The 15,114-nt window shown below is 38.5% G+C and overlaps 1 protein-coding gene across 1 annotated transcript in view; it reads right to left on the reverse strand.

The window, feature by feature from the left end:
• The window catches only part of VPS53 (VPS53 subunit of GARP complex), a 178,146-nt gene that overhangs the window by 157,620 nt on the left and 5,412 nt on the right, over positions 1–15,114 (reverse strand). The window contains exons 3-4 of the mRNA XM_037022830.2: positions 10,693–10,742; positions 9,155–9,221 (exon numbers count right to left, since the gene is read on the reverse strand). Coding sequence (XP_036878725.2) covers positions 9,155–9,221; positions 10,693–10,742 — 117 coding nt within the window. The remainder of the gene's footprint in view (positions 1–9,154; positions 9,222–10,692; positions 10,743–15,114) is intronic.

Genomic DNA, 15,114 nt, shown 5'->3' on the forward strand with positions numbered 1-15,114 from the left:
CCAGATTGGTAAAGAAGAAGTTAAACTGTCACTATTTGCAGATGATATGATACTGTACATAAAAAACCCGAAAGACTCCACTCCAAAACTACTAGAACTGATATCGGAATACAGCAAAGTTGCAGGATACAAAATTAACACACAGAAATCTGTAGCTTTCCTCTACACTAACAATGAATCAATAGAAAGAGAAATCAGGAAAACAATTCCATTCATCATTGCATCAAAAAGAATAAAATACCTAGGAATCAACCTAACCAAAGAAGTGAAAGACTTATACTCTGAAAACTACAAGTCACTCTTAAGAGAAATTAAAGGGGACACTAATAAATGGAAACTCATCCCATGCTCATGGCTAGGAAGAATTAATATCGTCAAAATGGCCATCCTGCCCAAAGCAATATACAGATTTGATGCAATCCCTCTCAAATTACCAGCAACATTCTTCAATGAATTGGAACAAATAATTCAAAAATTCATATGGAAACACCAAAGACCCCGAATAGCCAAAGCAATCCTGAAAAAGAAGAATAAAGTAGGGGGGATCTCACTCCCCAACTTCAAGCTCTACTACAAAGCCATAGTAATCAAGACAATTTGGTACTGGCACAAGAACAGAGCCACAGACCAGTGGAACAGATTAGAGACTCCAGACATTAACCCAAACATATATGGTCAATTAATATTTGATAAAGGAGCCAAGGACATACAATGGCAAAATGACAGTCTCTTCAACAGATGGTGTTGGCAAAACTGGACAGCTACATGTAGGAGAATGAAACTGGACCATTGTCTAACCCCATATACAAAGGTAAACTCAAAATGGATCAAAGACCTGAATGTAAGTCATGAAACCATTAAACTCTTGGAAAAAAACATAGGCAAAAACCTCTTAGACATAAACATGAGTGACCTCTTCTTGAACATATCTCCCCGGGCAAGGAAAACAACAGCAAAAATGAGCAAGTGGGACTACATTAAGCTGAAAAGCTTCTGTACAGCGAAAGACACCATCAATAGAACAAAAAGGAACCCTACAGTATGGGAGAATATATTTGAAAATGACAGATCCGATAAAGGCTTGACGTCCAGAATATATAAAGAGCTCACACGCCTCAACAAACAAAAAACAAATAACCCAATTAAAAAATGGGCAGAGGAACTGAACAGTTCTCCAAAAAAGAAATACAGATGGCCAAGAGACACATGAAAAGATGCTCCACATCGCTAATTATCAGAGAAATGCAAATTAAAACTACAATGAGGTATCACCTCACACCAGTAAGGATAGCTGCCATCCAAAAGACAAACAACAACAAATGTTGGCGAGGCTGTGGAGAAAGGGGAACCCTCCTACACTGCTGGTGGGAATGCAAATTAGTTCAACCATTGTGGAAAGCAGTTTGGAGGTTCATCAAAATGCTCAAAACAGACCTACCATTTGACCCAGGAATTCCACTCCTAGGAATTTACCCTAAGAATGCAGCAATCAAGTTTGAGAAAGACAGATGCACCCCTATGTTTATCGCAGCACTATTTACAATAGCCAAGAATTGGAAGCAACCTAAATGTCCATCGGTAGATGAATGGATAAAGAAGATGTGGTACATAAACACAATGGAATACTACTCAGCCATAAGAAGTGGAAAAATCCAACCATTTGCAGCAACATGGATGGAGCTGGAGAGTATTATGCTCAGTGAAATAAGCCAAGCGAAGAAAGAGAAATACCAAATGATTTCACTCATCTGAGGAGTATAAGAACAAAGGAAAAACTGAAGGAACAAAACATCAGCGGAATTACAGAACCCAAAAATGGACTAACAGGCACCAAAGGGAAAGGAACTGGGGAGGATGGGTGGGCAGGGAGGGATAAGGGGAGAGAAGAAGAAGGGGGGCATTAAGATTAGCATGCATGGGGGGGAGGGAGAAAGGGGAGGGTGGGTTGCACAACACAGAGAGGACAAGTAGTGACTCTACAACATTTTGCTAAGCTGATGGACAGTAATCGTAATGTGGTTGTTAGGGGGGACCTGATATAGGGGAGAGCATAGTAAACATAGTATTTTTCATGTAGGTATAGATTAAAAATTAAAAAAAAAAAAAAAGAAAGAAAGAAAGAAAAGGGGGATTACTCCTTGATAGGATAAAACTATTGGTAAATCAAAGATGAACGCATGCTTTAAATATCCTTAATGTTGATCACTTAAAGGGTGTCAGATGATCAGCTATGGAGGTACTTTACTCTTCTGATAATATTCCTTTCTCTTAATAAAAAAAAAAAAAAAAAAGCAGTCCCTGTGTGCTGACCTCCAATGAGTTCTGCACAGTGGTATAGAGGGCATGTCAAAGTGTGGGCAAAGGGTCTGTTTGTTTCTATGCAGAAGATCAAGGCCTAGCTTGAATACCCAGAAAATGAACTAAGATACGATATGAGGAGGAGCTTCCGGCATCAGCACTCTCTGGAGGACTTGTGCCGGGGGATGATCATCAAAAAGCCTCCACAGGGATCCGGGCGATGCTGCGGTTGTGGCTGCGTCCATCCCACCGTTTCCTGGACTTGCCATTGGAATGAGGAGGGAGATGTCTAGGCTGGCATGTGCATACAGTGAGACAACGAATTTGACCAGATCTGTACTGTTGGAACTCAACCAGGAGTTGGGAAGGGTGCAAGGTGTAGCACTCCAAAATCTTATGACTATAGACTATCTACGGTTAAAAGGACATATGGGAGGTGAACAGATCCCAGAAATGGGCTGCTTTAATTTGTCTGATTTCTCTCAGACTGTTCAAGTACAGTTGGACAATATCCATCATATCATAGACAAATTTTCACAAATGCCTACGGTGCCTAAATGGTTTTCTTGGTTTCACTGGAGATGGATGGTAATTATAGATTTGCTTTGTTTATGTCACCATATTCCTATTATGTTAATATGTGTGTACAAATTAGTTAGTAGTTTAAAACCTATACATACTTAAGGTACTCTACAAGAAGATATGTCAAAGAAATAATCAATCCTTCCATGTTTTCTTCCATATGTTACCTCTATAGCTTTTCTTCTTCCTTCCTAATTACAACCCTTAAATAGAATTCGTGTCTCATATCGAAGTTACCGAGTATCATAATTCCTCCAGGTGGTAAAGATACCTCGAGACAAGTGCTGGGCATAGAAGCCACAGGGCATAAATCTGCAAAGAAGTAAAAAGCTAACCTTTTCAAACAATATGGCTTCTCTCTCACTTACCAACTTTACATTTCCCTGTATGGCCCCGGAAGATGACTGGTTAGCCAGAGACGGGTAAGATTCCTCAAGGGAGGAACAACCTAAGACAGACACAGTCACAGGGGGGCCATCAGGTGAGAAATTGGGGATCAACAGAGGTGAGGCTCAGAACCTCATCCCCCCTGCTTTGAGAGAAATCTTCTGCATCTGTGGATGGTTTATTGCCCTTGTCTAGCTTGAATTAACACATAGTCTACAGGCACACACCTAATCATCTACATTTGCCTTCTTACAGCACTAAACTATGTTTTCTACCTTTATCTTGCATCTACCTACCACTTAAGCATTTTATTAAAAATAAAACAATAATAATAATAAGGGGAGAAATGTGGGATCAACATATAAATCAAGTATAAAAATCAAATGAATATCATATTTGACCTGATTGTTTATAGTTCATAATGCGTGATCAAAACCGAAAGTTTCTGTGATGAATGCCCTTGTACTGTTCACCATGTAAGAATTCATTCACCATGTAAGAACTTGTTCGTTATGCTTCAGAAGATTGGAGACTGACCAGAGTTAGGCTTGAGATGGATTAATGATTGTACATTGAGCATTGACCCCCCTATACTGAATTTTATTGTTGTTAACAACCATTTGATCAATAAATATGAGAGATGCCCTCTCAAAAAAAAAAAAATTAAAGCTTTATAAAACTGAAATAGGCTGTCCTATGGACAACGAAATAGTGAGCTCCCCATCAGTGTAAGTATCCAAGCAGAAGGATAATAAAATATCAGAGATGTTGTAGAAAGGATTCCTGAGTCAAAAGCAGGTTTGTACTACAATTATCTAAAGCTTCTTCTAAATCAAATTGTGGTAAACATAGCTGGAAGTGGTAAAAAAAATTTTCTCCCTCTCCCAAACCTTTGTCTTGCTTGATATAATAGTTATATTTAAGCCAAACTCCATTCAAGACTCAGAAGCCTAGTGGCTGATTCTCACATGGTGATTCTCAGTGAATACTGGGAATTGGCCATGGTTTGGCCACCTTTTAAGTTTTACATGCCAGTTTTTTCTTCTTCTAACCCACTCTTCTTCATCTCTTTTCACCCACATTCAAGCTGTCCACTTTAATTCTCAGGAAGCTTTGTAAAGTTCATAGCAGATCGGATCATATACTTGTTGAACTGACTCATCTTATCCACAAAGTTTCAAACATGTGGGCACCTAATTAAAGCTTTTGCCTGATGATTTCAACAGATAAAAATGGGGAGAATTCCATGCTGCATTAACTTTGTATGAGCATAGCAGTATGGTTAGAAGAGGTCACAGACTAGACAGCTCAAGTCTGCCCACGCAGGAGGTTGCTGACAATCAAAGGCTCCCCAAAATGTGTAGCAGAGTGCTAACCTGGTATTTCTGAAACTTGTTCAAGAACTAATGCAACTAAAGAAACTGCCTCACTGTGTCTTCAATTTCTGAATTATCCCCTTCCCACAAAAATCTGAGTCAGAAACACTGATTTTCAAAAAGAACTTTTCTGCTAAAAATGTCTTTTAAGACACCATGAACATGAATTTACCACTTTCTCATTACTTAGACCGATTAAAAAACACATCAGTTCTGGCCAAATGCAATCAAAATGAAATTTATAAAAGGAAAACTTCCTTCTGTCCATATTACTGCTCTCCTCCTGAGTGTCCCTCAGAAGCTTCGGAAACAAGTTTTGAAAGTAAACTTTTCCTCTGTTCCAGGGAAGCGGGGAACCTGGGGCCTCTTGACCTATAAAACTCAGTATTTTGGAACATCCATAATACTCCCACATCTGTGCCAGTCAAACAGAGTCTTTCTTCAACAACTACCACCGAGTCAGGGCTGGACAGCAAGGCTTCCACCACTACAAGTTTACAAGGATAGGGCCCAAAGCGCTTTGGAAAAAAAGTCTCTACTTCAGCTTGCATTACAAACCACTGGAAAAGACAGATGGAGGGGATGACAGGAAAAGCAATAATTTCTTCTGGGTTTCCTTTCTGTCTGGATTCTAAGGAGACGAATACAAAATTCCACCACACATTGAAATGCTATCTAAACATCCTTGAAAATGTGGTCTTGCACTCTGAAATATGACCGCCTCCACTGCGGCAACCTGTAACCTATTAACATGAGAAGGTGAGGAAAGCCGACATTCCTGCAGGCTGGCTAATTTGGGGCCTGACTCTCCAATACTGCTCGTTTGTGACCACAGGTTAAAACATAAATAACTAAGAGATTCATATCAACATAGCATGACCTAACAAAAAGTTCTGATGAATCATTCACTTTATTTTCACATTCTTGGAATTTTAAAGCCATGAGACTCCCTTAAGTGTTTTCAGGTTTCTAGTGAGCCAATCTAAATGTAGGCTGAATCACACTACACAGTAGTTTTATTACTTTCAATAGTAGTAAGTTGGGACTAGTCATATACAATTCAAGCTTTAAACAACTTCAAAGAAACACACACACTAATCAAAATGCTGTTTTATGGTAAAGGGCTTTTGTTTGTTTACAATTAATAGTCTCACACAGACTAAATATGCAATACAGTTGCATAAAATGTCATTGTATATGAACTGTGTGTTCTGAGAGATGTGAAGATGAGGATGATTCAGTTCTTGCTTCAAGTAGCTTATAAACTTAGTCAAGGGGACAAGAACTGTTACTAGTAAGTCAAAGGAAATCATAAAGCCAAAGGAAAAGTACAAGCACAGGGCTGTGGGAGTTTGTGGGCGGAGATGATATACATCTAATTAAGGGATACTAGGATCAATTTTCACATCTGTAAAACGAGAGGAGTGGTCTAGATGAGTTCCAAGTCCCTTCTAGTTCTACAATTTTGATTCCTTCATACATTCAGATGAGCTAAACAGAAAATTTCATGGAAGACGCAGTATTTGAGCTTAGACAGGTAACATTTTGAAATGAAGCTACTTGAAGACAGAGAGGAGAGAGAGCATTTCAGACAAAAAGAAGTATGTAAGCATAGACCCAGAAAGTACAGGGCATGCTTATAGAGTGCTTAGCCTTCACTGTAGATAGATCATAACAGGAGATAAAATTGGAAAGGTAGAGTGAGGCCTTGAATGCCAAGCAAAGAAACTTGGGCCACTGAGGTTTCGAAGCGGTAGATGATATGACCAGACATACAGTAGGAAAGTTAAAGAGAGAATGAGGCTGGAGTGTTTACAGGCTACCCTGTTACTTTTTATTATCTACAAGGGTCCCATTTATGGGTCTCACTTGCCGAAGAAGTAATGCTTCATGGGAGAAACATAAACAGACAAAAACAAAGCAATAAGGACTAAGAACCATGCAAGGACCAGGACATAGGGCCAGTTTTCAGAACCTAGTATGTCTGAACACAAGTACTGATGACGACACAAGGAAGAAGACAGACTACTTACAAACAGGCCAATGGAAGATGATTATTAAGAAGTAAAGAAAGCTAGTCATGAAATATAGGACAACAGAGAAATGGATAAAACTAAAAAATGTAAAAGAAAAGGAGACTCATAACAACTGTGAGCTCATAGAATATAAGAGACAAGGAAATTTCTATGTAGGATTACATTCCACACCAAAAAAAAAATTCTGGGTAGCATGAAGAACCTTTTAAAAAATTAGCTGTACTAAAGAATGTTAGAGACAAATAACAGAACTGAAGCTATTACAAAGATGCACATCTGACCTAATTAAATTGGTACTGAAAAGGGAGGACCAGATACTGTATGAGAGGAAGCCTAGAAAAGCATGCTCAGCATTTCTGTTATGATAGCAATTCCTGAAATATGATGCCTAAAACAGAAGAACAGAATCCAAATTAAAAGGAAAATGGTTATAGATAACATCTGGCCCTGCAATCACTGAAGAATACCTCCTCCCCATTCACTTCCCCTTCTTGGCTAGATGCGAAAAGAACTATAAAACTGAAATGAATCTGCATTTACCTGTTTGCCAACAAAACTAGGTATGAGGAGTCATAGCCATGTCAGGTTAGTATAAGTCTTTTTTTTTGGCAATACAGGTATCTCCTGCTTTTGGAAGCTTCTAGTTACATCACCTTGCTTTTACAGAAGACCCACATTAGCACTAGCGTTTTCACTAACCAAAAGATGTTTTTTACAAAAAAAGGTGAAAAGCAAAAATAGCGGTGTTTGTTTTGCAGCGAGTCTTATGGAGGCAGTGAGGGCCCCCAGCAAAGAGAGTGGCCCAGCCAAGCTCCTTCCCGGGAACCACACTCAGCACATCGGCCCCAAGCCGCCATAGCTTTGAACGGCACCTATGAGAATCTGTGCTATAGCTCGATTTGTTTTGGGCATCCATTAGTAAGATGTGTCCCTAAAGTATCAGGAAAACCTAGAGAGGTGATTTTTGAGGTCTGGGAATGTTCAAACATTTTTCCATATAAATTAATGGTGCTGCTTCTTCACTTTGCACCATTTTGGCCTACAAAATGTTTCATAGGAAAACTCCATTTATGTACGGCATGAACTTTATTTCCATCTTGATTAGAAGAAATTTTTTCCTCACTATGACAAAATACACATAACATCTTAACCATTTTTAATTGTACAGTTCCATGGTACTAAATATACTGACACAACTGTGCAACCATCACTGCAATCCATACTCACAATTTTCATCTTGTAAAATTGAAACCCTATACCCACTAAACAGTAAGTCCCCTGTCTCCCCTCTACCCCTGACAACTACCATTATGTTTTTTGTCTTTATGATTTTTGCTACTCTGAGTACTTCACATAAGTGGAACCACAGAGTATTTGTCCTTTTGTGACTGGCTTCTTCATTTAGCATCCCGTTCTTAAGGGTCTCCCATGTTGTAACATATTGCAGAATTTCCTTCCTGTTTAAGGCTGAGTAATATTCCATTGTATGACTGTATGTATGTATGTATACCACATTTACTTATCCATTCTTCCATTGCCAGACACTTGGGATGCTTTCACATTTTAGCTATTGAGAATAATGCTCCTATGAACATGGGGATACAAGTATATACCCAGAAGTGGAACTGCTGGATCACATGGTAATTCTATTCCTGAGGACCCACCATACCATTTTACATAGCACCTATACCATTTCACAAGCCCACCAACAGTGCAATTTCTTTGCATCTTCACCACTTGTTGTTTGTTTTTGGGTAGTAACCATCCTAATGGCTGTGAGGTGGTCTCTCACTGTAGTTTAGCATTTCCCTAATGGTTAGTGATATTGAGCATCTTTTCAAGTGCTTATTGGCAACTCGTATATCTTCTTTAGAGAAATGTTTATTCAAGCATTTTGCTCATTTTTGCATTGGGTTTTATAGTTTTTTTGTACTTGAACTTTAGGCATTCTCTATATATTCTGGGTATTAATCCATTATCAGAAATACAATTTGCAAATATTTTCTCCCATTCTGTAGGTTGTGGTTTTACTCAGTTGATAATGTCTTTTGATGCACAGGTTGTCACTATCTTCTGCAACAACAAAAGTAATGTCAAAATCCCAAGTTAGCTGATAGATAAAAGTAGCAAACTTATTTAGCTACAGTACACAAAACAAAGGAGGGCACGAGAGACATCTACACTAAGGAGAAAGACAAGGAAACTCATTTTTCTCATTTCAGCTTACATGCCTGTGGCCCTAAGTGAGGTATGTTAACAATATATGCTCCTGATCCAAGAGACCTTGACTGAGAGCTCATGGCTGGGATAGGCAGCCTGCCCCTGCTACTAGTGGGATAAGTCAGGCACGTTTCCTACTGTGTATGGGACAGGTCAATAAGAAAGTGCTCTGCAACCAGGCAGATCACACATTGGTCAGTTGGGTGTTGAAGAAATCAGGGCAATATAATTAATATGGAGGGACAGGTTACTTACTTGCCTGCCATCCTGCCCCACATTTGTTTGACCTCTTACAACAGTTCGAATATTGTCATCCAGTCTCCTAGCAAAATAGTTCAAGGGTGCAAATCATTAAAAAATCTTCTAGGCTGACCAAAAGAAAAAAGTTAGTAATGCATCCATCAACTTCTACAGACTGAGCCGACTTGTTCAGAACACCAGACAAGTTTGAATGACAGAAGGAAGGCTGAGGCCGTAGACCCAGCAGCAACAGTACTTATGAGCAGCCAAGCCCATTGTAAAAGTTATCTTTGTTTTTCAAAAGGTTATTTTTACTTAATATTCAGAGCTGTCCAAAAGGACCAATCTAGTTTTTAGTGTTTTTCATGGAGTAAACCAGGAATGGCAAAGTTCCTGAAATGTTATGGGAACAAGCCAGAGGATTTAAACGACCCCCACAAAATCCTCAGTAACTTCCTTGGGAATGTTAAAAGGGAAAAGGAGCCAAGGTGGGATATGAGATTGGTGCTTCGCTCTCTGAGCCCTGACTGGGCATTCTGTGTAGGCAGGAGGCAGATCTGTGCACTCCAGTTCCTCTTCCCCTTGCAGCTCAACAGGGGACATTTAACAGCAATTCAATCAGAGATATTTACATCAGTCAATTTCATTTTTCATTTGAAGAATCTGTTAAAGGTATGGTGGGAAAAAATAGAAAATAAGTGGTTTGCAAGTGATTTTTGAATCACCAGAGAATTTCCATTTTCTGTGCAAACCCTGGACAACTTAGCAGCCTCAGCTAGAATTACCATAGCTAAAGCCCACCATAAAATGAAGATGCTCCTTTGCACTTCCAAGGTACTCAGGTGAGAATACATTCGTGGCAGAAGTCTTCACTGAAAGACCCAAAGGTTGTAAAGGAAAAAAAAGTCTCCTGGATTCAAAATGAAAGCTTCCCCTCAACAAAAGTTAAAGAAAAAAAAAAAAAACCCAAAATACAACTATACTTGAAGTAATGGTATCAACTACTATCATATTAATTATAACGAACAAACATCGAGTATCTACTATGTGTCAAAACTGGACATCAAGAGGTGGTTAAATCAGAACAAGGCTATTGGGCAGGAAGGATAGTTGATGGCCATCCCAGACAATCGCATCCTGTATTAATCACAATATTTCATCTTGAGCCACCCCCAGGCTGACCAGCAGATCTTAACATACTGTTAGTTAGTGTGTGGCCAAGGCATACATATATAAGCCCATCTTCATATTTACACTTTAGGAATCAAAAAAAAAAAAGGTAAATCTGATAAGGAAATAAAGCCATTAAAATAGAGTAGAAATGCTTTTGTCTCCTTTTATAACCCAACTGTTTTGACTAGCCTATTAGGCTTCCTTACTTTTTTTTTTTTCTTCAAGTAATTGAAGACTAACCAAAGCATTTAGTTCTTTGCCACAAGAATCATGTGGAAATCCAGGTAAGAGAATTATTTTTTAACAATCTTCATACACAGAAAACTTGAGATTTCAATGTACTTTTCATTAATTATTAATAATCAGACAGTATTACTTACCTTATTTTCAGTCTGATTTTGTTCACAACTTCATCTATGTTTGCCAGAGACTACAATAAAGAAGGGAAAGTGCCAGCTATTATTTCACTTTCTGGAATTCCTCTTTTACAGGGAAATGATGAGCTATAATGGCTATTTATGACATCTCAAACAATGTAATCATACAATATGATACAATTTTTACTTTTTAAAAAAGAGTATAGCAATAGGAAGTTGGTAACTATTGCAAAATCCAGCCTAGAGCCTATTTTTTTTAAAATAAAGTTTAATTGGAACACAACATGCCCATTGACTTACATATTATTTATAGCTGCCTTTGAGCTACAAAGGTAGAGTCAAATAGTTACAACAGTGATTGAATGGTCCACAAAACCTAAATATTTACTATCTAGCCCTTTACAGAAAGTTTGCTGACCCTTGGTACATAGCATCATGACAAATTCATACAACAAAACACAGCAACAAAAATGAATGAATGATGACACACACAACATGGACAAATTGTACTAATGTTTTAATGTTACACATACCAAAAAAAAGCCAGACATAAGAGCATATACTGCACTATTTCATTCATATAGTTAAAAAATGAGTGAAACTATTCTTTTGCGTTGAAGCCAGGATAGTGGTTTTCTCTGGGGGACGTAGTGACTGAGGAGGCAAGAGGGGTCATCTGAGATGTTTTAATAATGTTTTATTTCTTGATGGTGGTAGTTAGATGGCTGTATTCTTTGTGAAAACTCATCAGGTTGTACACTTAAGATCTGTATACCCCTCCACAATGTTCACTTCAATAAGTAAATAATTCTGTATTTTCTAAGTGTATGGGTGCTTAGAAAAGTCTGGAAGGATAAACACTAGTAGTGTAATCTATACTTGTAGTGTAATCTATGAAATCAGTAGCAGTAGTTGTAATCTATGAAAAGGAGGGATTTTCAGTTTTTCTCCTTTTTGTCTATGAGTATTTTCTAATTGCTCTATATTGACTATGTGTTGCCACTGTAATGATAATAAAGTTATTTCTATTTTTTAGACAGTGACAATAAAAACAAATGGACCAGTTCCAACCTTGGCGAGCAGAAAAACGTGAGGAAATGGTGCCCCCTAATGGAAAAGAGATAGTACAATTTTATAGCATCGTTTTAACTTGAGTTTTCAAAATCTAATTTTCTAAGTCCTCCTTTCGTTCTCCCTCAACAGATCTTTTACCTCAGAAGGAACTGGGAGTGATGCAAGAATTGTAAGTTGCTATTGGCAACCTGTGCTGGCAGGCGGAGGCCAGGAGCCTGCCAGGAGCGGGTCTGGGAAGAGCCAGGTCACAAGTGTTTGAGATGTCCTACGGGGCCATTCATGTCTCTACTGTTCTGACACAGCCAATGCTTACACGGAATTTTCAGAAATCCAAGAACAGACTTGGAGGTAAAGGTGAATCCCAGAGAAAAGAAGTTATTTTAATTGAGGAATCCATGTCAGGTCAGTCACTTCAAAGCCAGAGTGAGTATAAATCATTATGGTAACAAGAGCTGAACTGGAGGACCCGGATTGGCACAACTCCGCCACTACAAACTTTCTGTAAGTCTAGAGGGCAAGCTGATTTTATCCTCTGAGTTCCCATTTTCTCATATACAAAATGAGATTAACAGTTCCTGCCTTGCCTATTTCTGCTGGAACTCATTCCTTTAAAACAATGTTTTTTTTGGTATTTAAAGAAAACAATTTTAAAAGTGTTAACATGATCATCAGGGAAATGCAAATTAAAACCACAATGAGATATCACCTCACACCAGTAAGGATGGCCAACATCCAAAAGACAAACAACAACAAATGTTAGCGAGATGTGGAGAAAGGGGAACCCTCCTACACTGCTGGTGGGAATGTAAACTAGTTCAACCATTGTGGAAAGCAGTATGGAGGTTCCTCAAAAAACAAAATAGAAATACCATTTGACCCAGGAATTCCACTCCTAGGAATTTACCCTAACAATGCAGCAGCCCAGTTTGAAAAAGACAGATGCACCCCTATGTTTATTGCAGCACTATTTACAATAGCCAAGAAATGGAAGCAACCTAAGTGTCCATCAGTAGATGAATGGATAAAGAAGAGGTGGTACATATACACAATGGAACATTATTCAGCCATAAGAAGAAAACAAATCCTACTATTTGCAACAACATGGATGGAGCTAGAGGATATTATGCTCAGTGAAATAAGCCAGGCAGAGAATGACAAGTATCAAATGATTTCACTCATCGGTGGGGTATACGAACAAAGAAAAACTGAAGGAACAAAACAGCAGACTCACAAAACCCAAGAATGGACTAACAGTTACCAAAGGGAAAGGGACTGGGGAGGATGGGTGGAAAGGAAGGGATAAGGGGGAAAATGGGGCATTATGATTAGCACACATAATGTAGGGGGTTGGGGACATGGGGAAGGCAGTATGTATAGAGAAGACAAGTAATGATTCTATAGCATCTCACTACATTGATGGACAGTGACTGTAATAGGGTATGTGGGGGTGACTTGATAAGAGAGGGAGTCTAGTAGCCATAATGTTGTGCAAGTAATTGTACATTAACGATATCAAAACTAAAAAAAATAAAAAATAAAAATAAACCAGTGGGCTCGTATTGCAAAAAAAAAGTGTTAACATTTGGGTGGTCTGGGTGAAGGGTCGTCATGAACTCTTTGTATTATTCCTGTATCTTTTCTGAAAATGGGAAATTATATCAAAATAAAAAAATTGTAATCTATTTAAAATTGGTAAAACAGGTACATGACCTAAAATTCAAACAGTAGAGGAGGGTAAATGGTGAAAAATGAGGCTTCCTCTCCCCAGTGTGGGAGCCTATCCCCCCTCGCCAGTTCTCCCTTGCAGCAATGGCTCTGAGCCAGATTCTTTTGTACCTTCTCAGAGATAGTCTATGTATTTACAGCACACCCATAACTCACACCCCCTTCTTATCTAATGGACATTGTCCTTGCATCATGCTTTTTTCACTTAACAATATAACTGGGAGGTCATCCCATACCAGTAAATATTGATTTTTGGTGGGCCTGTAAGAATTTCTTAAATCTTAAATTTAGTATTCCTTAGATATGAAAGTCTTGCTTAAGCCATAACAATTTTTCTAAGAGCAATTTAAAATATTTATGCCTTCAGAGGTTTAACTGCATTTACAAGGACAAAAACCTGGGAACAACCTAAATGGCCGTCAGTAGCAAACTTAAATAAATCAGGCCATACTTAATTGACTTTTATGCCGCCATTAAAGATGTTGGGGGAGGAAGTTCTGTAACAACAAAGATCACTTATAATAACATGCTAACAAGGGAATAACACTTAAAAATATCAGGGACCCCACGGATAGTGGTTAAAAGGCCAGAAAGAAATGTCCTAAAATTATAATGCTTGATTCCATGTTGGATGGATCCACAGATCACCACTTTCCCTTTATCTTCCAGATTTTCTGTTGCAGAAGCAAAAGAGAAAAGATACTAACATTGAATATGAATCTGTTATGCAATACTCTTCCAGACATTTTATAGAAATTGCCTTAATCCCCTCAACCACACAAGGAATGCAATTTTCCTCTTCAATGTGAAGAGTGTAAAGAATGGGAAACAGGCACTGAAGGATGGACGCTTTGTCCAAGGTCATGGATGTAACATTCAGCACTCCTGGATTCGGCTGGGTCTGTCTGATTCCTGGGCTCTGCTCTTTCTTACTCTATCATGCTACCTCTGATATGAAGGCTCTCGACCTAATTTTCCTGCCCGCCAACACACCCAAGGGATTCTGACTCTCTTTGCTATCTGGTCAGCACCTGGCTCTGGCAGTAAGTCTCACTGGAGTGGGGGCCCCTCCTGGAGTTGGGAAAACACCCCATAGGTATCCAGATTGGCTACCCTGGGTTAAAGTGATACATCTCCTCCCTGAGAATCACTAACCTGGCTTAGTTATAATGAGATTGTAGTTTTTATCATTAAAAATTTTTCAACTATTGAAAAGGATTTCTTGATTCTAATGGCAATTCTTGCTGACTACAGAAAATATGTAAAATCACCCACACCCCAAGCAGAGTATAATCATCATTAGCATGTTGGTATATTGCCTTCTACTCTTCCTTCTGTGCAAATGCATGGCTTCTTAAAGAAATTAAAGTGTGATGATAAACAATTTGGCATCCATTTTTTTCACGTAACAACACAGACCTACATTTTAGAGGTCACTAAAAATTCTTTATAAGCAGCTCCATATGACTCTTCTTTCAAAGTTCTTAATTACATTAGTTTCATATTAGTTTTTTAAATAAATTTTTCCTAGTTTCTCCTAATCAGACCTTTAATGAAAACATGACAAATGATTACCTTCAGATAACTACTAGGAGACTAGAACAATTTTCCAGATCGTTGTTACCA

This window comes from Manis javanica, chromosome 4 (genome assembly GCF_040802235.1).
Source record: "Manis javanica isolate MJ-LG chromosome 4, MJ_LKY, whole genome shotgun sequence".
NCBI classification, from domain to species: Eukaryota; Metazoa; Chordata; class Mammalia; order Pholidota; family Manidae; genus Manis; species Manis javanica.